This window comes from Lycorma delicatula, chromosome 9 (genome assembly GCF_047948215.1).
Source record: "Lycorma delicatula isolate Av1 chromosome 9, ASM4794821v1, whole genome shotgun sequence".
Lineage (NCBI taxonomy): Eukaryota > Metazoa > Arthropoda > Insecta > Hemiptera > Fulgoridae > Lycorma > Lycorma delicatula.
Window position 1 is genome coordinate 131,105,895 of NC_134463.1, and position 25,531 is coordinate 131,131,425.

General features: G+C 35.3%; 1 protein-coding gene across 3 annotated transcripts in view; it reads right to left on the reverse strand.

Moving 5' to 3' along the window:
* LOC142330329 (uncharacterized) overlaps nucleotides 1–25,531 on the reverse strand; it is a 291,326-nt gene that overhangs the window by 42,299 nt on the left and 223,496 nt on the right. For all 3 annotated transcript variants that reach the window (XM_075375555.1, XM_075375554.1, XM_075375553.1), the window contains exons 4-7: nucleotides 23,651–23,696; nucleotides 21,165–21,254; nucleotides 3,253–3,533; nucleotides 1,674–1,802 (exon numbers count right to left, since the gene is read on the reverse strand). In XM_075375555.1, the coding sequence (XP_075231670.1) occupies nucleotides 1,674–1,802; nucleotides 3,253–3,533; nucleotides 21,165–21,254; nucleotides 23,651–23,696 (546 nt within the window). The remainder of the gene's footprint in view (nucleotides 1–1,673; nucleotides 1,803–3,252; nucleotides 3,534–21,164; nucleotides 21,255–23,650; nucleotides 23,697–25,531) is intronic.

Sequence of the window (25,531 nt, forward strand, 5' to 3'; positions counted from 1 at the left end):
TTTGATAATGGACAATAGTATTACTGAATATAAAGAAACAGTTTGTTTCCTGGGTTTCACTTTGGATAGATATATTTTATGGAGGGTGCATATAACAGAGCTAGTATCAGGAAGTCCTAAATGTCATCAAGTGTCTGTCAAATTTGAATTGGGGCCTCTGATAAGGAGACTTTACAAAGCATTGGTCCAATCTAGAATAGATTACAGATCAATAGTGTATGGCTCCACCAAAAAAGTTTCACATTAAGAAACTCAACGTGATCCATAATAAAGAAATCAGGCTTGTTAGAGGAGCTTTCTGTACCAGTCCAATTGACAGCATATTGTCAGAAGCAGAATTTATGCCGCTGAACTACAGAAGAGAAACAATCCTGCTAAGATATACGGCTTCTCTGCAGTAACCAGCATCTACACAGCAGAGTTATATGCAATTCAGCAAGCTCTTCATTATGTATTACATTACAACAAAGACAGAGTGCTTCTCTGCTCCGATTTCTTAAGTGCAATCACTGCTTTAAGGAGTGGCTTCACACATGATTCACTTGTTCAGGATAGATTGGCAGCATTTACAAACCTTAAAAGATAACTGCAAACAATGCATCTTGATATGGACACCTGGCCACGATGATATTTCTGTTAATGAAGCAGCTGATAAAGCAGCCAAACGAGCAGCAGCAAAAAAGTAGATATTCCATTAGTTCGACTGGATGACCTAAAAAACTACGTTAAACAGGTCATAAGAAAGGAATGGATAAAGAGATGGGGTGCGCTTACTAAGAGGCTTAATTGCATTAAGTATTCCCCACTTACCATTAAAACAAAAAAACAGTCTAACTTGTCGAGAACAAGTAGCCCTTACAAGACTTCAAATAGGTCACACCAAACGTACTTCGATCTATATGCTAACAGGAGAACAGAGATCAATGTGTGAAAGCTGTGACGCATATCTCACAGTAAAACATATAATAGAAGCGTGCACGTTGTACAGAGACCTCAGAATGAGGCTCAATCTAACTGGCAAATTGGCTCGTGATTTATCATATAATGATAAAAGAGAAAAGAAAGTGATCAAGTTTCTCAGAGGATTCAGTTTATTGGAGTGATTATGACTAATTCATTATCACGAATAACTTTTTGAAAACAATTTAATTGCGTGATTTTGTTAATGAATAAACTTTTATAAAAATAATAAAACTGATGTTTTCTCCAGTTTTGGTGTTTTTTTAGTGTAGTTGACAAATTTATTTAGGAATTTTTTTTAATAGTTGTGAGCCCTTTACAACCGCTTCGATATTTTAACAACATTTCTTCAGAAACGGACTACAAATTTTAAGTGACAAGGGCCCTGGTCACCTAATGTTTATCTGGGTTTTTATGGTTTTGTAACAAGTCTGTTTATCCGGATGATCTGTTTGACAAGACTGACACATTTGACCTAGTCGGGGTTTCATGGGAGAGGGAGTACTTTTAATTTGTGACAAGAGCTAATGCCCATAGTAGTCGATACCTCCTATTAAAAAAAAATAAATATATATATATAATATGACAAACTATATACACACACAACTGAAAAAAATTCCTAACAAAATAGATTATAAGGTTTTCACTAAAAATCCTAAAATGAAATAGAAAAAATAGTCTTACAACATCAGTAAAAAAACTTTAAAACTTACTAATCCTTCGGCAAGAAACTCTTCAATAGCAAGCGTAACACGCTTTTCATCTCCGGTCCAGTAAATATATTCTGCCATATCTAACGGTGAAAATTGAACTCCAGAAAATGATTTATATCCAGGATCAACCTAAGGGCAATTTTGAAGTTATTTAACACAATTATTTTGACTAACAGTGCTGGATGACCATGCCAAACGGCTGGCAACTTATTCATTATTATTTTATTTTTTAATAACTTATGAATAGATTTCTAAATGCATTGTTTCAACAAATTAATATAAACAAATAAAACAATATTTTACTGTAAACATTTTATGTAATACTTCCACATATGAGTATAGAAACACACTTATTAACAACAAAAGGCAGATACAGGAACCATCTTATTATTGATACAAGTAATAAAGTATCTGATGTAGTCCCATTATATCCTTTTCTAACGCAAAGATTTCAGAATGCTACTTCCTGAGACGTTCCAGCGTCATGAAATCATTGCAATGTAGTTTAAGCCCGTGCTTGTCTAGTGTTCTAATCCCATAATAGTATTTAACATATAATAGTAATTGCTATCAAAAGTATACATTATGTTATTATAATAAAAAATATTAATCTCGCCCAATAAAAAAACCGAAAGAAAAATAAGGAGGGAAATCTAATTAAATTCATACTTGTTAAAAGAAAACTTCAAATTCTGATAATAGTATAATTCTTTCCCTCATAATAAATGAGAATTTCTCACGAAAATTTAAATATGCTGCATATATATTTAAATTTATTAAAGAATGTTACACAATTTTATCGATAAAGCAGAATGAAGACATCCCGTTATGTAATAGAATTACACACAATCAAAATCAGGTCTCTTTAAATCTAGTAAAGCAGAAAATAAGATATAAACATATTAAATGACCAATAATACATTACAACAGCGAATAATATTATTTTTATTAATAAGTCATTGTGCACTAGATCTATAGCGAGCGAAAACCAATGCTTGTATGCTAGTGGTTGTACTGAGAATATCCCATTAATCGATATGATTATATAAAATCACTCAACCGATAGATAATCAACATAACATCATATTAGAATACAATTTACGTACTTACTTTTACACATCACCCGCTACAATGTAGAACATAATAAACATTATAGGAACCTTCATATATAAAAATCACTAGATGAGATAAGAATATCTTATCCTAATCCAATATTACCCAAATGTACATGTTTGGGTACAATATTACCCAAACGTTTTCGTTACACTGACTTTTTTCACAACAGCATCACATTTTTTTAAACAGGCTAATCGATATAAAAATCAATTATCTTCATTTATCGCTTATTTCTTCTTGGTACACATTAATATATTGTAATTATCGAGATAAGAGTAAATGCAGAAATATTTTTATTAATCTTCACATTAAAAATTCAGTAGAAAACAAACTACATTCATTTCAGCAAATTCACCTATTTTACCTGCACATAATCACAATGCGTAGCTCTACACACATGTGCGCGCGCGCGCGCGCTCATATTTATATATATATTCTTCTGGGTAATAAAAACTTTACTTACATTTAAGAGATTATCCTCTGAATCAGTACGAGGATAGAATACGTCTCGCATTAATGTTAATACATGCAACAAATTAGAATCGGCATTTTCATTAGATAAGATGTTACTACCGATGGGTATCGCAGATTGTTTTTTGGGTTCACTTTCGATTACTTTATGAATACCACTGCTTGGTATCTCGACTTCGGTCCTGACAAACGTTTTCGGTGTCGGACCCACTCCATCGTCTTCTTCTTTTACTTTTTGATTGACCCTTGCCAGTAATTTACCGTCTTTGTTTACTGAAAAATAAATTATTAAAAGTTAAGAACAGAAAACAGTTTAAAATTAAATTATTACAGAATATATAAAAATAAACGGATCGATTAGAATTATCGATCCATTGTTGTGTTCCTGAAGAGAAAAATTTCTCTTCAGGTAATTACCGGTAATTACCGTTCAGTTAATACTTCAGAGGAGGAATGAGGATGATAAGTACGAGTGAAAATTTAGTGTAGTCTTTTAGTCTTTTTAGTGTAGTCTCAGCTCGACCATTAACTGAATAACCCGATGGGTTATACTGTCTTCAGTTAACTTAAATAAACATCGAGTTTGTGTTAGTGAGATCGTCATTATTCTGCCGAGTCCCTTTTTACAACACTATAATCATTACTCATACTCGTACGGTAGTCACCGTATAATTAGTCATGCAGTCAAACGTTTATAAGTACAACGTGATGTTTTCTCGGTTCTATAAAAACCCTTGAACCTTTCGTATCAACACTTTTGTTCTCGCGTTCAATTTTTGTGTTTCTGTTATATTTATTTACTCTAATGTTACTTAAAGTTAATATAATGCATTTTTTCAAGTTTACCGGAACGATGTATTCGGTTTGAGCGTAATGTATTCCTAGATTTACGTCTGTACGACTTGAGTTATATCGTTGTTTTTGTCACCGTACTTCATACCGATTCGGCTGATAATAGCGCACGATTACTGATATACCCTCTGAAAAAAGGCCACGGAAAAACCCTAAGACGTGCGGAAAAACACATGATTTAAACGCTTACAAAAGCGAATAATACAGAGTAACATAAGTTGAAGTTGTGCTGCTTCATTGTACAACGTGATTCGCGAATACAAATCTACTAATGAATTACGATCTCCTACGAAAACAAAATCCTACAGGTCGGTTGAAGAAAACGTTGACGATTTCGATAAAAATGCGATATGTAAAACAGTACACTCATTTTATTTTCCAAACAAACCGCCTACAATAGGCAAAGTGTTACGGGTTGTAAATGACGATAACACATCTATCAGAGTTCTGAAGAACAACTTTTCATAAATCGTTAAAAAGTAGGAGTTTTAAATTCGAAAAACGGGGCCGTGAAAGCGCTTTAATTAAGGGGATTATATCGTTATTGGCGAAGGGATTACACCCTCGTTGAAATAAAGTCTGTAGAATATTATATGCGGGCGAAACTTGGGTCGACGAAGGTCACGCGAATTCATTAAAAGAGGCCTTTCTGCGAGGCTTATCAACCGGTATTGAGGCTCCATCGAACAAAGGTAGGCGTCTTATAATTACGCATATGCCGATATGAGACCAGGTTTGTGTTGGTCTCTGGATTTTTGAATATAACAGCTCTACAGGAGACTATCATAACGAGATGAACGTCTTTTGAGAAATGTGTTGAAACGAGTGATGCGTGACCTCTTCTGAAAGATAACTCTGTTATTTTCTTTGACAACACGTTGAAAAAGGAAAAATTCCAGCCGTGTCTTGGAAAAAGTTTGATATTAAAACGCGGCTTAGTTCAAAAGATATGATTTTTTAAGAGAATGAACTTAAGGTCCGATTAATGCAAAGGGTTTTGCATATTAAAGGTAATTTTAATACGCATAAAATTGAGTTAGCAAGATCCAGCGAAGAAAACTGTGCTTCAGTTCCTGTCGTTGTGAATTCAACCCGACCGAGTTAATTCGGGGACAAACAAAAAATTACGTAACGTTAGAAAATACTGCTTTTAAAATATCTGATGTTAAGTCTACGCTTAAAATCCATCGATAAAACGGGCCATCGGGAATGAAAAACTTGTAAAAAATACCAAGTCTGTAAAAAAAGCAATGAGATTGGTTCAGAAAAACCTTTTATTTACAATCCAATTATATATGGACTCACCTTCGAAATAATTGGGAACCCACGCAACCCTTCGAACGGGTAAAGTCGAGTTTAAAGTCGGGAACAGGAAAAGATCGCAGGGAATCAAGTAAGGTGAATAAAGCGGTTGAGCAACTACAGCAATGTTTTTCTTTACCGAAACTCATTAATTGAGAGTGCATGATGTAGCATCCAGTTGTCATTGATGGCCGGTCTCACGCGGGCGACTCTTTTCCGCAGTTTTTCAAGAATTTCTCGGTAAACACATTGATTTACAGTCTGTCCTGTAGGCAAAAACTTCTCCTTACGGTCAATGCCATTACCATCGAAGAAACAAATTAGCACGGCTTTGATTTTTGCTTTTTAGGGATGTGGTGACTTTGAAGTGTGCCACTCCTCGCTCTGGCGTTCAAATATCCAACATCAATAACATTTCTTAGAAAATCAGGATCGGTTTTAATTCGTCGTAGAAGATTAAGAAACAGTTCCACTCTGTTGTTTTTCTGTTCAACAGTGAGGCGTCTTGGGACCAATTTTGCACAAACCTTTTGCGGTACGTTTCAAATTCAATCGTTCCGCAATCATTCTGACAGTTAATCGCCTGTCGTACCGTGTAAGTTTCTGATTCGCTCAACATTTTCGTCACTTTTTGACGTTAACTGTCTTCCAGAGCGTGGATCGTCCGCAACTGATTTCCGGCCATCTGAAAATGCTTTAAACCGCCTAAAAACTTGGGAAAGAGCGTCATCTCCATACGCCCTTTTCAATTTTGATTAAGTTTCAGTACTCGATTAAGTTTAACGCAAAACTTGATCGCAAAGCGTTGCTCATAATTAGTATCACTCATTTTTGACAACAGAAACTCGTTTCAAGAAAAGCTTGTTTACGTCGCGCGTGACAACAATAGACTAAAAATATTATTACCTAACGTAAATCAGCCGTTCATATAACCGTATGATTAGTAGAACTTTACAGTGTTGCCACTTTGGCTGCCAAAAAAACTAGACTCGTTTATTTACATACCTCGTACGCAATGGATATCGTTAAACCAAATTTTTGAGAATCGGATAATACAATAGAAAAATTCCGGTTTCTCGCAATCAGATGACGAAAACCGATTTAAAATTTAATCTAAAATATCAATCGGTGAATGTTTACAGTTAGTGAACGATTGGCAATTTCATAACTCAAAAAATTCAAGGGAACTACGTAACAATAAACAATTTTAATAAATAAAATTTCATTATCATATGTGTCGAACGAGGAAGAAATATTTATCGATAATTTATAATGACTTTATTTAAATTTAAGATATATGTAATGTTTGTAAAATATAGTAGCGCACGGTTACTGAATATTAACGTCACGTAGTTTTTTTTGTATGCATATTTACAGGATATGCTTGTGAATCGGCAGCCTAGATACTCTCGCCTAATCTGTTTACTAGAACTCTATACGCTAACTGAAATAGGTATAGCAAGAAAATTTTTATTTATCGAGGTTACGGTCAATTTTTATTATATATAAATACAAAGCAACGTAAATCAAACAACGCAAATAATAATGACATCCCAAACAATGAATTGAAGTGATGCGCAGAGAGGTATCCTGCCTGAGGGAAACACGGCGGTTTAATTTCTGGTCAGTCTGCTCCTCAGAACGGTTTCCCGGTTACCGTTCTATAAAACTTCTTACATTCAGGCCTGAGGAACCGAGACCCGCTTTACGAACAAGGAACGCATCTTCCTACACCTTAATACACAAATCAAGAAAGCCGGCAATCAGGTAAGGCGACTTTTTGGATCTACCGCCATACAAACAGGTAATTTATCAAAAATAACATCGATTACAACTCTGTCGATGGGGACTGTATAACCTCAAAAGAATTTAATTCGGCGTAATTCTATTAATATTTTTTGTTACTTTTTTCTTTTTTTTTTCTGGGCGAAAAACGCGTCGGCGTTCATCGCCCGGACACGACATGATGTTTATTGTAATAAACAAACGTGTGTCACATTTTATGTCTCGATTGAAATACTAGCATTTCAAACTGCTATTCGGCAATCGGGATGAATAGCTGATACGTACTACAGTAATTTAAATTATTAAGTATAAACCGGACGGCCCTAAGAAACCGTACTACACAAGATAAAAACATTTCATCATCCCCTAGAATAGTTCGAATGTTAGCCTCCGGCTTACACTGGCGACGTAATGCCGCATCCACGATGATAGAGCACAAACCGGTTCATCTTTTTGAGTCATTACATATCCGTAACTGAGCCTAGATTGCCCTATCCGCAAACGGAGATAATAACTAATTACGGTTAATTCTTTATGAGGGTGCTCCAGGGTGAAATAGAGTTCTTAATCGCGCGAAGTTTGTTGTTCAAGGTAGCATCCTATTCACTTTTCCACTCACCATGAACTATCCTCTTCAGGAAACCGAGAAGATCGTTAGAAGCGACACGATCGGCGAAAGAATGCCGGAAACAAGCTTCTTTTGCCGCACTATCTGCGCGCTCATTGCCTGAAATTCCATATGGCTGGGGATCCACCAGAGCTCACTGTAGTATTACGTCTAGTCTTTGGGAAGATTCATTGTATCTCACAGACAACAAGGTATCAAAAGAACGTCATTAATCGGCTGTAGGGCGCTCATGGAATCTAAGCGAACAAGAAGAACATGTCGATATTTTAGACAATTATATGTAAGGCCTTCTTAATGGCATACAATTCTGCGACTAAACGACTAAAATACTAGTGATGTTGGGAAGGCCACACATGTGTTCTGTTGTCAACATAATAGCCACAAGCTACAGAATTAACGTTTCTAGAGCCGTCCGTATAAACTTAACAAGATCAAGGCCGTAATTAACGAGGGAAGGCTGCCAAGCGAGTTAATAACGCGGAGCAACAGTAAGAACCGGAGGTAATTGTATATTTAGACCTGAGAAAAGGCGCTGAGCTCCGATGCCTAGAGGAGCAGTTGATCTTGGCTGTTCCTGGTATCGATTAACATGCCGGTTCTAGAATACCGCATCACAGATCGGATGAGTTTGTCGCGCTTTAATGCGATCCACGTAGGAGCATATCCGTCTATTACAAAGCGACGGCTCACCACTGTTCACAGACAACGCGGGGGTAAGACGGGTGGACTGCACTGAGCGGCTTTAGTGCGGTGGTCCGCGCCGAAAAATGTTAAATAAAATATTGTACCAAATACTTAAAACATACATTGAGGCTGTAGAATTCATTTTGGAGTATCTCCAACACTCTCATGCACCCGACGGATACCGAGTACATTACATATTCCAACCGACTTCTCGGACCGAGCCACGAATACGTTTTCAACTTTGATGCGTTTATAAACACCACACTCCAATGTGTTTATCGGATTATATCGGATATATTAAGAGAGAACCGGAATCAAATTTATAGTCGTACATACGCTAAGACTTTCGTCTTAGCCTCTTAAACAGCAACGCTTACTTATGTCTAATTTCAAGCGATGACACGTTATGTCCGATACTTTAAAGATTAAGTAATTCTAATCCGATTTTGTTATACCGTCCTGTTGTAACTCACAATTTTCCAAATCGTTAATTACTCATATAATTTATTTATATCGGAGAACGAGGGGGTTATCATATCGTCTCTTCATTTCTATATATATTTTTAAATTTAACGTCAATATTTTTATACGTTCTGACAAACCAGATGCCTGAAAAAGCGCATAACATAAAGAAATGAAAAAAAAACGAACGATATGTAAAGGATAATTTATTTTTACGATACAGGATTATCGGCAAACATCGAAATTCTTGAATCCGTAGCAATCGAAGGAGAGTCACCGATCGACGATAGAAAATAAAACCGGGACAGCATTTCACCGGTGATGTTCCTGAACTCAAAATTCACGCAAACCGTTTACTTTCTCTTGATAGACGTTCGATGGAATATTTATGTTTCACTGCTGAGCGATTATTTAAGAATAAAATATACGGAAGTAGCTTTTGAAATCGACTGTGAAAGAAAATTAAACGGTTGCCGATTTCGGTCGAAAAGATTTTTTCTAACCGCCCTTTAAAACGACGTAGGGCAAACCGTATTTTATTATTAATAATTTCTAAGTCGGCCTCGCGGAAATTCTTGAGGGTTGAGAAATGTGGTGGTTTAAAATCGAAAAATAGATCGTTTTGTAGCAGGAGCATTATTTAAATTAAATTTAATTCACCTTATTTAATAACACAACTTTTTTTTACACTTCAACATGTTATAGGTAAATCGCATACAGTAAGTATATTTCGATTGTTTTTTTGTTTGTTACAAATGACAGTTATAAATGGTATTCTGTTAATGAAGGGTCGTTAATAAAATAAAAAAAAAATAAAAAATAGTTAAAGGTGACCGAGTCAGCAATTAATTACGGATCGGATTAGTTCAGACACAGACAGGAGAGATGAAATCAATCGTATTAAAAAAATTTATATTAATTACTCGATTCTGTATTTAACTTTGTTATACGAATTTATATTTATTTCTATAAAATTTATTTATTATAAAATAGATATTTAATACGATCGCCGAGAGAAGCGCGGCGCCAATTCGGTAACCGTAGATGTAACTGAACAACAGACACTACGATAAGCTATGTGTATGAGCACAAGATTACAGTTTACACTTCACTCGTACGTCTAGAATCCGTAAAACACTATTATTACAATATAAAAAAGTGACGGGAGAGGGAGAACGATGTCATAAATCGTCGATCGAGATATACATATAAACGAAATGAAATCTTTTGCGAATTAAAGGGCGGATCCCAACGATGTTGGTAAGCGGATATTCCTAAATTTTGTAATAGAATCCGATCATCCGTTAATAATTCTTTAAACGAAAACGACTCTCCCGAACGACTAAACGAAATCTCGGAGTAGAAATTTTAGATTCGGTAATACGGATAAAATAGAAAAATATGCTGATGTATGAGAGTCGCCGAAGCTAAGGTCGGATATAATCGCTATAGCTATTGACGACAGTCGGTGTGCAAAAATGTAGGCTCGCAACTAATTTACAAACTCCTCGATCTGAAGATCACTATGCCGAGTTCACGGCCGACGGGAATACTTGAAATTCAAAAAATAGCTGTATATTAGCCAAAGCCGACACGAATTTCATTTTATATTCTACGTCTGGTGATGACGGAAATTTAATACAAAATTCCTTAAATAATATAGAATCTTATAAATAATTTCTCACTTAACTCGGTGAACCGTTTAAATTAGGAAACACCCTTAACAAGAGGAAGCACGACGAGGAACGCTAAGGGAGGGATGGAAGCGAGATAATTAGACTGCGATTGTTGGCATTCCTTCTTCTCCTTCTCCGGCTTCTGTCGGCTGAGACACTCCAATTAGTTAAAGGGCTGTTGACAAATTCAGGGGTTCTCTTGACACCGACATGACTTCACATCTACGCGATAAAATAACACGGTAGTCGAATCACGGTCTAGTTACAAATATAAATTTTACCTAATATTTTATGAAACACTAAAACCGGACTAAAATAATTATTTGTTCGTTCGTGAATCCGTATACAACAAGATAAAGTAATCAAATTAATAATAACAAAATTAAAATAGAAAAAAAATGTTTACGTCGTGCGTTAATTAAAAATATCCATCGCATCTATTACCTCATCTGTTTAACGCGGTCAAATATTTTAGCGAAACACTCTTCTCACGAAACCCTCTCTCTTTCTCTCATTTTATCCCGCCGTATCCCCGCACGGTTGTGGGTTTTTCGGTACCACCTCCTGGAGAACTTACCGCTGAGTATTTTTTTCATTCGGAGTCACCGATCTGTCGGCTGTTTCTGGATGCTAATTTCGATTCCTTTCTGTTACCGCCAACATACGAGTATTTACAACATCCTACGTTTTCGATTACCTGCTTTAGGTATTCCTGATTGCGTTCTTCACCGCGAATAATCTTCAACACATACCTTTATCACCCAATTATATAAAACCGGACGTCTAAATACACCGCCTCACGAAATAGGTTTGTGTCCGCGAGAACAGCCACAGATTTTTATTCTTTCAGATCGGTTTTAAAAACTTTCCGTTTCGAATTTTATCGACCAGCCTATTTTATCACTCTCCTGTAACAACGCATTTCAAACGTCCGGATTCTATTCCTTTCTGATTTTATCATCGTCCGCGTTTTACTATCGTAAACTGCGGTAATACTGTGCCGATACTCGGCACAAATATTTTCAAGTATTTCCTTTTAACTGTTAAATCTTCATGCGATATCAGAAGACTTTTCTGCAAAAGCTCTCCTTTTTTGGCGCTCTGCTTTTGACCCCTGATTAACTTTCTTCGTCCTTTGCGATTTTAATATTTAAATAAAATTTTCCCGCTTCTGCGCTTCCCTATAGGTAATATTTAATTCCTCGTTATACCTAGTACAAACGGTTAACTACGTGATACCGACTAAGGGAGATCAAAATCTCAATTTATAAAACTAATATTAAATATATAATCGAGTCGCCTAAAATAAAGTTATATCGGTAATTTAAGTTTTGTTTGAGTCTGTGCAGAGATTATTGTGCAAAGGTTGCATTTGTTCACCGTCTATCTTCCGAAGACTGAATACATATAATTATTTCCTCGACAAAATAATATATATGTAAAAATAAAGGGCGTAAAATAGAAATATAAATTTCTTAATAATTTAAAATAATAGGAGTTTCCGCGTCCTCTTGGTAGTTTATTTACTTTGGCCGAACGCCGAGGTTAAATTCATTTATTCCTTAACAATTACGTCGAGAAATATTAACGAAATCGACAACAGATAAATTACAGTTTCATACATCCGGGAAATGTTTTTATACGGTACCGGCTCCAACATATACGAACTCGTTCCGCTACGACCTAAAAAAATACGTTTCGAACGGCTGTGATTCAAAACAATCATTCGTTTCATATCTTAAGCAAGCGGAAGAATACGGTGATATGTAATATTTGCAGTTTACGAAAGCCGAACCGAGGATTATAACATGGAAGGATAAAGAAGATACCGCTAACGGTAACGCTACAAGATTGAAAAACACTACTCCACCTTAGGCGTATTTAATGCACAAAAATACTATTATTTAGAAATAAATGACATTAAAATTAGCGGACAATTTTCCCCGAAAGTTTTAAAGGTTACAGACAAAAATCAAAACGATAATCCTTTTTTAGATTTAATTTACTAAGCGTTTGGAACCGTTTGTATTAATACAATCGTATAAATTAAGTTCCACTTAATTTTAAAACTATATATCCGAGTACTTTCGGGGCCGTTACTCCATCGTCAGGGATTACCCAAAAGATGTTAATTCAAATTCAAATGTATAGTTGTATTTAAATTAAAATTGTTACGTTCATAATTAGTCATGACGAACATGACGTTACGGTCTTATTGACATACAATTTAATTTTATTTCTTAACGACCGACTATTATCAACGTAACGATTTTAATTTAAATACAACTATACATTTGAATTTGAATTAACATATTTTGGGAAATCCCTGATGATGGAGTAACGGCTCCGAAAGTACTCGGATATACACTTTTAAAATTGTTGGCAAGTAGAACTTTATTTTACAAAACCTTTTTTTTTATTACAGGGGGTAAAAGACCGGATGGCGTTCATATCTGAAAAAACCGAAGGAAACAATAATAACTGAAGGGAGAAAAAATAATGAAACGTGAGAAAAAGAAAAGCAAGATAAAAACAATGAAGGATATAAAAGCGGTCGGAAAGAATTAAACGAGATATAACGGACGGTGACATTAAGGTTTCAGTGTCTCCGACGCAGAACGAGCACACGCGCATTGGTACAGAGAAATCTCGTGAGATATAAAACGTCTCTGCAGTCTCTTAGGCGTATCGGTATCCTTAAGCGGCTGCTTAAGGACTAAACCAGTGGTTCCCAAACTTTTCCGAGTCGCGGCGCCCTAACCTAACTAAAAGTACGATTACTCGTAAGTAAGAGATAAAAGTAAATAAAATTCGTGTCTTCGTTATTTTTTCCCCGCATTAACATTAAATGATTAATTATAAATATACCGATTAATTATGAAGCTTTTAAAATAATTCGCTGCGCCCCTTTGAAGAGGCCGCAGTTCCCCGGGGCACTGCGACGCGCAGTTTGGGAATCGCTGGACTAAAGGATAGATGTACTACTAAATATTTCACTAACTCGAGATGCGGTAGCAATAGAAAATCAAACACGGTAAGCGCATTACGTAACAAAACCTAAAAAGAATTCCTATAAATATCTGCGTTATAGTAGCGAAAAAAATCAAGTTTTATCGGAGTACATTACCCGAAATACTTTACATTCGTTTATATTTTTTCTGCAGATACAAAACCGTAGGAAATTATTATTTCCCGGATCGATGCCGATTCGTTCGACCAAATGTCGAACGATCTGAAGTTATACTTTCCGGGTGAATTTATCTTATCTTCGATAAAAATGTAGGTATACAAGAACATAAAAGTTCGAGAAAGGATTTCCCCCCGTTGATAACGAACGGTTTTTTTAGTAATTTTTAGCTAAGATGAGTTTTGAAGGACAAATTAAACGTTGGTAAATTTTAACCCGATATTCGATAGGTTACAGATACAATAGTTTTTGGCGAAAAAGAATTCTTTAAAAAACACCATTCATAAATTTTGAAATAACGGTTTTATGAATTTTGATCGAGATTTCTCGTTTTGATATCGTATAATAAGTACTGATAACAACCCACCGGGTGGTCTAGTGGTGAACGCGATTTGGAAGTCGAGAATTCCAGCGTTTAAGTACTAGTAAAGGCAGTTACTTTTATACGAATTTTAATACTAGATCGTGGATACCGGTGTTCTTTGGCGGTCGGGTTTCAATTAACCACACATCTCAGGAACGATCGAATCGAGACTGTACAAGACTACACTTCAGTTAATTGAACGGTAATTCCCGGAAGCTAAACGGGGAAAAAAAGAAGTACTGATAACGAGAAAGCAAAAACTACTAAGCAAGAACTAATAACTACTAAGACAAGGTTGTAAAAAAGCGACATTTTAATTATTTCTCGATGTTATACTCTCTACGGATTTATTGCAATATATTAAAATTATTGCACCGAAATTTGGACGAATCATTAAACCGATTTCGTCGGCGAACATAAAACAGATTATTCGTACGAGTAATCTTGTAATAGATTTAAAAAACATGATCGTTCCGTATTTAATTCTTAATAATATTCCAGACGCTTCGTGTTCACGTACGCGTATGACGTTACTCTCTCTTCTGTTTTCCTAAGTATATTTTTTAACATTCAGCTTTTTTATTTTTTCTGTGGCTTGATATAACTTTAAAAAACATTTTTTCAATTTTCAGCGTTTGTTGCTAACCAAAAAATGAAAATAACTGTTTTCTTTTTTTATTTATTTATTTAAATATATTTTTTATTAATAGGTTAGATATACCTTTACTACAATTAGCTGCTTAATTGAGTTTTATTATAAAATATCTTTGTCTTCTTACTTCGTGCGGACTGGTGATTTCATTTCAATTATGACAAAAAAATATATCACATGACTATAAAATGTTTTCAATGCTATTAAAGGTAAATACTCTATCCGCTTATTGTATTTAGTGAAATATTTTATTTAGTGAAATTTACCACCATCGGATCGGCTTTCACTTTTACAAATAAATGCAGACAAAAAAAAATCTTAAAGTGATATTTTTTTAATTTTTTTTTGTCTTCAGTCATTTGACTGGTTTGATGCAGCTCTCCAAGATTCCCTATCTAGTGCTAGTCGTTTCATTTCAGTATACCCTCTATATCATACATCCCCAACAATTTGTTTTACATACTCCAAACGTGGCCTGCCTACACAATTTTTCCCTTCTACCTGTCCTTCCAATATTAAAGCGACTATTCCAGGATGCCTTAGTATGTGGCCTATAAGTCTGTCTCTTCTTTTAACTATATTTTTCCAAACGCTACTTTCTTCATCTATTTGCCGCAATACCTCTTCATTTGTCACTTTATCCACCCATCTGATTTTTAACATTCTCCTATAGCACCGCATTTCAAAAGCTTCTAATCTTTTCTTCTCAGATACTCCGATTGTCCAAGTTTCACTTCCATATAAAGCGACACTCCAAACATACACTTTCAAAAATCTTTTCCTGACATTTAAATTAATTTTTGATGTAAACAACTTATATTTCTTACTGAAGGCTCGTTTAGCTTGTGCTATTCGGCATTTTATATCGCTCCTGCTTCGTCCATCTTTAGTAATTCTACTTCCCAAATAACAAAATTCTTCTACCTCCGTAATCTTTTCTCCTCCTATTTTCACATTCAGTGGTCCATCTTTGTTATTTCTACTACATTTCATTACTTTAGTTTTGTTCTTGTTTATTTTCATGCGATAGTTCTTGCGTAGGACTTCATCTATGCCGTTCATTGTTTCTTCTAAATCCTTTTTATTCTCGGCTAGAATTACTATATCATCAGCAAATCGTAGCATCTTTATCTTTTCACCTTGTACTGTTACTCCGAATCTAAATTGTTCTTTAACATCATTAACCGCTAGTTCCATGTAAAGATTAAAAAGTAACGGAGATAGGGAACATTCTTGTCGGACTCCCTTTCTTATTAGGGCTTCTTTCTTATGTTCTTCAATTGTTATTGTTGCTGTTTGGTTCCTGTACATGTTAGCAATTGTTCTTCTATCTCTGTATTTGAACCCTAATTTTTTTTAAATGCTGAACATTTTATTCCAGTGTACGTTATCGAAAGCCTTTTCTAGGTCTATAAACGCCAAGTATGTTGGTTCGTTTTTCTTTAATCTTCCTTCTACTATTAATCTGAGGCCTAAAATTGCTTCCCTTGTCCCTATACTTTTCCTGAAACCAAATCGGTCTTCTCCTAACACTTCCTCCACTCTCCTCTCAATTCTTCTGTATAGAATTCTAGTTAAGATTTTTGATGCATGACTAGTTAAACTAATTGTTCTGTATTCTTCACATTTATCTGCCCCTGCTTTCTTTGGTATCATAACTATAACACTTTTTTTGAAGTCTGATGGAAATTCCCCATTTTCATAAATATTACACACCAGTTTGTATAATCTATCGATCGCTAACTCACCTGCACTACGCAGTAATTCTACAGGTATTCCGTCTATTCCAGAAGCCTTTCTGCCATTTAAATCTTTTAATGCTCTCTTAAATCCAGATCTCAGTATTGTTTCTCCCATTTCATCCTCCTCAACTTCCTCTTCTTCCTCTATAACACCATTTTCTAATTCATTTCCTCCGTATAACTCTTCAATATATTCCACCCATCTATCGACTTTACCTTTCGTATTATATATTGGTGTACCATCTTTGTTTAACACATTATTAGATTTTAATTTATGTACCCCAAAATTTTCCTTAACTTTCCTGTATGGTCCGTCTATTTTACCAATGTTCATTTCTCTTTCCACTTCTGAACACTTTTCTTTAATCCACTCTTCTTTCACCAGTTTGCACTTCCTGTTTATAGCATTTCTTAATTTCCGATAGTTCCTTTTACTTTCTTCATCACTAGCATTCTTATATTTTCTACGTTCATCCATCAGCTGCAATATATTATCTGAAAACCAAGGTTTTTTACCGGTTCTCTTTATTCCGCCTAAGTTTGCTTCTGCTGATTTAAGAATTTCCTTTATAACATTCTCCCATTCTTCTTCTACATTTTCTACCTTTTTTTTTTTACTCAGACCTCTTGCGATGTTCTCCTCAAAAATCTTCTTTACCTCCTCTTCCTCAAGCTTCTCTAAATTCCACCGCTTCATCTGACACCTTTTCTTCAGGTTTTTAAACCCCAATCTACATTTCATTATCACCAAATTATGGTCGCTATCAATGTCTGCTCCAGGGTAAGTTTTGCAGTCAACGAGTTGATTTCTAAATCTTTGCTTAACCATGATATAATCTATCTGATACCTTGCAGTATCGCCTGGCTTTTTCCAAGTGTATATTTTTCTATTATGATTTTTAAATTGGGTGTTGGCAATTACTAAATTATACTTCGTGCAAAATTCTATAAGTCGGTCCCCTCTTTCATTCCTTTTGCCTAGCCTGTATTCACCCACTATATTTCCTTCCTTGCCTTTTCCAATGCTTGCATTCCAATCTCCAACAATTATTAAATTTTCATCTCCTTTTACGTGTTTAATTGCTTAATCTCTTCGTATACACACTCTACCTCATCATCATCATGGGCGCTTGTAGGCATATAGACGTTAACAATCGTTGTCGGTTTAGGTTTTGATTTTATCCTTATTACAATGATTCTATCGCTATGCGTTTTGAAATACTCCACTCTCCTCCCTATCTTCTTGTTCATCACGAAACCTACTCCTGCCTGCCCATTATTTGACGCTGAGTTAATTACTCTAAAATCACCTGACCAAAAGTCGCCTTCCTCTTCCCACCGAACCTCACTAATTCCTACTATATCCACATTTGTCCTACCCATTTCCCTTTTTAAATTTTCTAGCCTACCAACCTTTTTCAAGCTTCTAGCATTCCACGCTCCGACTCGTAGAATGTTATTTTTTAATTTTCTGGTGACCCCTTCCTTAGTAGTCCCCACCCGGAGATCCGAACGGGGGACTATTTTACCTCCGGAATATTTTACCAAGGAAGGCGCCTCCATTATTGCTATGTGAAAATGCAGAGAGCCACATTTCTTGGAAAAAAAGCAGCTGTAGTTTTCCATTGCTTTCAGCTGCGCAGTACTCAGAGGACTGAGTGATGTTGATACGGCCGTTTAAGTCGTCCTGACTCACGCCCCTAACAACTACTGAAAGAGCTGCTGCCCTCTTTCAGGAATCATTCCTTAGTCTGGCTCTCAACAGATACCTCTCCGATATGGTTGCACCTTCGGTCCAGCTACTCTGTATCCCTGAGCACTCAAGCTCCCTCACCAACGGCAAGGTCTCATGATTCATAGAGGAGGAAAGTGATATAATTCGTCCAAAAATGTTACAGAAATACGACTTTCCGTTTAAAAAAAATGTTTGGCGCCGCCCTATCGGAAGGGAGAATCAAAAATGCGGTATATTTTTAAAACCCTCCAAAAGATCTTTCGTAGCTTTGATAATTTACGAGATGCCGATCGCCTCCTTCAACAAACGCTCTGTGTAGATGGCAATTTTTACTAATAAAGTCGAGTATTTATCTCAAAACCGTTTTGATAAAAGTTTTCGGTCCGGCAGAATGCTTTAATCGAACTGCAATGCAAAAACAGAATTTGCTGTAATATTAGCAATATATAATAAGTAATATAAGTAATAATATTAGCAATAGATATCCATTACTAAATTTTATTTTTATTTTCCATCTAAATCGATTTACGGTTAAAATATACATTTCTAACGAACGATTACTAAAAATAATTTCAATTAAAAATGCCGATTCAGTAATACAAATAATGTTACGCGTGGAAAACAGTTTACAATAACCGATATAGAAACTCAGGACACTGGGTTTTCAACAGCTACATTTTGCTCTGTACATATGTCAAAGTAGAGAACAATAAATACAGCAGCAGTTCCAAAAATGATAAAACCGACGAGCTGCAGGACGCGACTACCGAAGTATTATACAAAAGTGTAAGGAAAAAAGATTGACTTACACTAATCCTTGAAATAAATCGATTAAAGATAATAAAACCAAAACATTTTCGTTTCATATAAAATCTGTAAACTTACAGCGATAAGTAAAATCACAAACCTTAACAACCTCTATTTGTGTGTATACTGCTGTAAAAAAAACGAATATAATTCGGTATTTTTAATGAACGACGAACGCACTAGTTCTAAAGAATTTAAAATAACACCGATTTATATAAACAGAACGATCGCAAATGAAATATACGTTTTCGATAGATTTAAAAAAATTTATTTTCTTAAGAGTTAAGACGGTTACTTACACGATTATACAGAAGTAAAGTTTTTATTTATAAATCTTCAACGCGCGAATCGTTTGTAAGATATCAACGCGGTAGTAGAATTAATCCCGAACACGTGCAAGCCATATGCCGGTCAACGGTAGCAACAGCACGTGCGATGTTATTTTAAATCGTCGATACCAACAGGAAGGGGTGGTACAAAAACTTTGCCTTTTACATAACCCCGTAAAAAGTAGTCGCAAGGCGTTAACTCTGGACTACGAGTCGGCCAACGCTTAAACAAAATGTTTTTCGATCCATCGTCTGGGAAGGCGTTCGTTCATCCAAATAATTTGTGATGTAATATCGACGAGGTATTGCATCACAAACGAGGCGGAGCTACATGTCGTACAAATACGAAGTTATCGCTATCTTCCTCGAGACGAGACATTTAGCCGTTCGTTTAAAATGTTCAGATAAATTACTCCGGTGTCTGCAAATTCGTGAAAAAAAGTACGGCCCGTACACCCTTTCACGAGATACAGCGAAAAACACGTTCGCTGTAAGGGAATCGCGTATATGTTATAAAGTTTCTCTTGGGTTTTCTGTTCTCCGTATTCTTACACGATGTCTACTAAATTTTGCACCGATGTAAAAGGTACACTTGTCACCGAAAATTAGGCGATGAAAAAGCCATAGTGTCATTTTCCTGCAGCTCCACGCAAAAACGTTTACGTAAGAATTTATCGTCGACATTTAAACTTTCTACCGACTGTAATTTATAAGGCGTTATTTTCAAACGTTTCTGAAGAATTTTCCACACAGTCGCAGTTCTAAACTTTCCGATCTAGTCGATTCGCCCGGGCTACGTTATACGCATTACGAACGCTATCGATTTGTTCTTCTGAAACAAGAGGTCTTCCAGCAGCTTTTCTTTTTACACAGACAACCTGTGTTTTGAAACCGTTTAAATCGTAGATCGATTTTCTTGTCGGTGATTTACCACATTCTGTTCTGAAACGTCGCTGCACGACATCAACAGAGTTTGTTTTGGCTAATTCGAGCACACAAAAAGTCATCTTGCCAGACCGGTAATACGACACATCAATCGACGACATTAGCAGCAAAGCAGAAATACCAACGTAAACTTTAAAAAATTCCCTGTAAAACCGTATCGTTTACATCGAAAGCGTATATTTCATTTCTAAACACTCTGTATATACAACATGCCCGGCAAAAGATAACGAAGATAAATCGACGAGAATCTGAATACAAGTTCTTACGATGTAAGTGCACACTAAGAAGGATTTTTTGAAATGCCGAGTTTAAAGGGTTAAAATGGAGTAGCGATGAAATTTATAATTTTTTTTTAAACAAATTTATAATTTTATCAGTAACAAATAAAGATATCGACTTGTGGTGTGTGAAATCTTCATTCGACTATAAAACCGATTTTCAGATTTTTTGACGTTCCGGGTTTAAAGGTTTAAAACGGGATAACTTTAAATTTTACTATTTTTTCAATTTACGGGTAAAAAATGAGGACATCAACTTGATTATCGGTGTGTATAATCTTCATGCTAGTATTTAAAAACCGGTTTTCTAGATTTTTTAGACCTGTTTCAAGGTTTTTTAGATTTTTCTAGACGAGAAGGCTAAACATCCTCTGAGTGCAACAATTTTAAACGGTAATGGTTATCGATGTAATTCCATGTAAACATTAAAGCAGTCTCTAAATAGTTTTCAGAAAAAATTAAATTAGTTAACTTACACTCTTCTTTCATCTCGAATTGGCCTTCTTTTTTACCGTTGAGTTCAGTTAATACTGACGAATGTGATTTCATTACCGACATACTGTTTGCTGAAAAATAAAACGATAGAATAAATTAGTAAACATTTAATATCGGATAAACGTGTAACTACTACATTTGTAACATTTATACATTTGTAACTAATATTGTGAGCGAGCGATCAGAGTATCACCGATACTCTGATAGCTCGCTCGCTTTACGACACAGATATTTCTTATTCAAACCCGTTTAAATTAACACTTTCACAACACAAAAAACCGTAATCCGTAATATTCGTCGATTCTTACGTTGAAACATAATCGGTAACGTAGAACGTTTTAGCAAAATCGGTAACAGCGTCTATAAGTCTAAAAAAAAATCTTCATTATGTAAAATGCGGCATTTGATAGTTCCCGGCGTTGCTGAATAAGGGTGAGATAACGCCGACTGGATAGCACCCTTGAGGCTCTTTGCCGGTACGTTATCCGTAGACGTATGGTAGATACGAGCCGTGTTTTTAATCCTGTAGGGATTTTCCAGGTCGTGTACGGGTCACCGAGACAGAATACTTAGGGTGGAAAGTACTTCTAGATCGAAGAAAGTTCACAAGATACTTTGGCATAAAGTCGGTTTTCTGTAAATAGACCGGTAGATGGACGGCCCAGATCGATCAGGAAAGCATATTGTGAACTTCTCACCCGACACGCTTTATTCGTTTTACGATATACTAGAAAGTATTCTTACAGCGCGCGAATACCGATTTATTTAACCCCGTTCCTGCGTATTTTTTTATTAATATCAGATGGGTTCTGAAACGTCATTTTCTTGAACAGAAAGTCGGATGCGGCGGTCTATAGTTGCCCGGCCTCACCGCTCAACATTTAAATCCGTTGGAGTTTTACCTGCGCTTACGAAGAGTATAGTGTACGCCACACAGCTAAACGCTCCGGGTGAATTAAAAGCTAAGATAAATAATCGCCGAAAACAAATTAAAGTAATATCTGGGACATTTGAAAGCGTTCGATATTCAACGGTCAGAGGGGCTGAATTCTATATCGATGAAAACGAGGGGCACATTTTACAGCTCGGCTGTTTGATGTCCGATTTGGAAAAAACATGTAATTTGGATCAAAGCTAATGAAGAAATTAATTCTTAGCGCAAATAGTTCTTGAGCTATCGCAGAATGAAAAATTAAAACGGCCGCCGTTTTTAAATTTACAAACGTTTGAACAAACATTCCGTATTTTTATTTATTTAATAGTTAATATTAGTTTAGAAAGGATATGACAAATTTTAATAAAAACATTTACCCGTTCAGGAGATATAAACGTCTACCGAAAGAAAAAAAACGCAAGGCGTTTCCCTTTCTACGGTTGCAGGATCTTTTTTTATTCTGTTCATGTTAGGAACATATTACCGAAATACCGAGGCATCTTTTTTTTACGCTCCACGTGTATATTTCCTATTTTATCGCACAAATACGACGTAACCGATCTCAGATTTATACAATTTTTATTAAAAATTTACGTAAATTTTTGCAACAGACGAAAAAATTGTGATCCGAGATCCAAACCGTAGACGATAAATTCGTAAATTAAACTTGGACATCACAAATACACGTCGGAAAGAAATGCGTACGGCAATGCTCCTACAACGGGTGTCGGCAAACAAAGAACCTTGGAAGAGTGTGAAGAATAAGAATACGAGTTAGCGCGTACAGTCACGAATAAATTAGCGAATTTAAATATATTTGAGAAAGCGAAAATTCCAGTTTTTATATTTATTTCAGAATTCTTCTGAAATAAATTCACTAGAAGGACTTTACGTCTTTTCATATTCTGCTAAAATTTAAATTTCTAAATTTTTCTGTAAAATAAAATCATACGCCACTCGTGAGGCGTTTCATTCTCGTTTAACATTTCAATCGAATCTTTGATACGGGTATAAAATTTACTTGACAAATGTTTTATACGGTAATAATTAATGCAGAAATAACAGGAATTAGTTTTAATAAACCGTATCAACTATGCGCACGCGCGCGTGTAGATTTACTTCAAATAGAAAAGAGAATTTATGAAAACTAACCGCAAACGAAAAAATCTATATAGATCAGTATTATATGAAGATAAATTACTGAAAAAAAATTAAGGAGAAAGCTTACAAATAATAAACTAATAAATAAAAAGATTCTAATTATATTCGTAGAAAAAAAGTCGTTAAAAGAATAAATTGTACTCATCGCTCTCTCGGTGGAAAGTTTTCTGTCGTGCTTAGTCATCAAATATATGATATTGCACGCTAATCTTTTTCGTAACGTTTTTCAACGATTCCTTCATGCGTTTAACATCTAACAACAAATTACTGACTAACGGTATATTCTACGTTTTCACTAATCATTTTTTTCTTTATTTTATTACGTTTCCTTTATCAGTAAGTTAATTTATTAAAATAACTTTGTTTACTTACAAATCGGTTTAAGATTTTCCAAATCACGAACATCTTCATCAGAGTTCTGAAAAAAAAAAAAATTAATAATAAATCTATTTCAGAAAAATCTGCCGCTAATTTTTATTATATATACACGCGGGAGATTCAGGACATGGCGGTTAAATTTATCTCCATTCATCGGTGTTTTGGAATCCGACATCTTCTACAGAACTCACCGGGTCGGTCTAGCGGTTGAACTAGTCGTTGCAAATCGGTTGATTTCGAAGTCAAAGTTCTAAGGTTAAAATCCTAGTTAAGGCGGTTACTTTTATACGGATTTGAATACTTCATCGTGGATACCGGTATTCTTCGGTAGTCGGGTTTCAATTAACCACACCTCTCAGGAACGGTCGACCTGAAACTGTACACAAGACTACACTTCATTTACATTCGTACATATCATTCTCACTCCTCCTCTGAAGTAATACCTTACGGGGGTTCCACAGGCTAAACAGAAAAAGAGAAACATCGTCTACAGAGTAAATAATACAATTTTACCTTCGAAAATACCGAAATGGCGATTACCTCGGTAAATATAAATCGTTTGTTGTGAACATTACGACAACCGCTTTGTTCAATTCGATTGATACGGCTGAAATAGTTAAACAAGGATCGCAAAAATTATGCGATCTAACAATTTTGTACGCGTTCTATTATTTACTCTTAATAAAAATTATTATTTTTAATTCGATCGGTGAAGGAAGTTAAAACACGTGAAAGAGTAATCTAATCGATGATTAGGAACGGCAGACGGATTAACCGATCAGAAATCGTTATTCATCGCAAAGTAGAACGGAAATAAAATGTCTTATAAAATGTACGTTAAACGACAGATACGACACAATGATTTGTCAAAACTTCCTCGTTATTTATCCAGTCGGTAGAGTTGATCTATATTTATAAACTTGTTGCGAATCGTTTTAATTAACTTGAAGTATTTTTCATATTAGACGACACAATTGTAATTTCTTAAATGTAAATAGTTTATCGACAATTTTTAATTTTTTTTATATAGATAATTATAATGGACTCGTATAATCTTAAATATTCATTTGATAGTTGTAGTAGAGGTATTTTTACCCGTAAAGAGATAAATTTTGCAATCGGAAGATTTTATCGACTTCTTGTACGTTATTTGAATGAATATAATAATTCGGAAGAAATACGTGTAAAAATAACTTTTTATTCTGATAAAATAGATTTGATTGTAGTAAATAAAAGTTATATAAATAGTAACTTACTTTTAAAAGAATTAGAGAAAGACTTATAAGAATTTGAGTCTTAAGTCCTCATCCGAATGGAAACGGTGTAATTTTGAATTGTAATCGTCGATCGTTGATTTTTAATTTAAATATTTCATAATTAGAAAACGAAGGAAATACAACAAAAAACAAAGTTTCGTACGATGAACGCGAACGCAAAATTGGGATACGGTAATCGTAAACGGAATAAACACGGTCCTTTGTTACCAAACACTATAAGCTGCATTGTATGCGGCCCCTCAAAGGGTGCGGCAGGACTAATGTGGTTTTTATCTTTTACTTCGTGAAAACGGATTACGCATCGACCGTCGTGTAGAAAATTATCGGAACTGATGTCGAATCCAGAACTCGGTTACTATGAATATACTGAAACCATCTGGTTCCGCAGCCGGAAGTGCTCAAACATTCGACGATGGTGTTCCGACGATGTAATCAAAGAGAAACAAAGCAGTATCGCTAGAGCTCGTCATAACAAAATAGATTGTTTTTATTTAGCGCAAACGTATCCTAAAATACCGAAACGATTGTAATTTCTTAATTTTATAGACAAGACGGATTAAATTTACAACGCATTTACAATGAACACGTAAACGTCGAC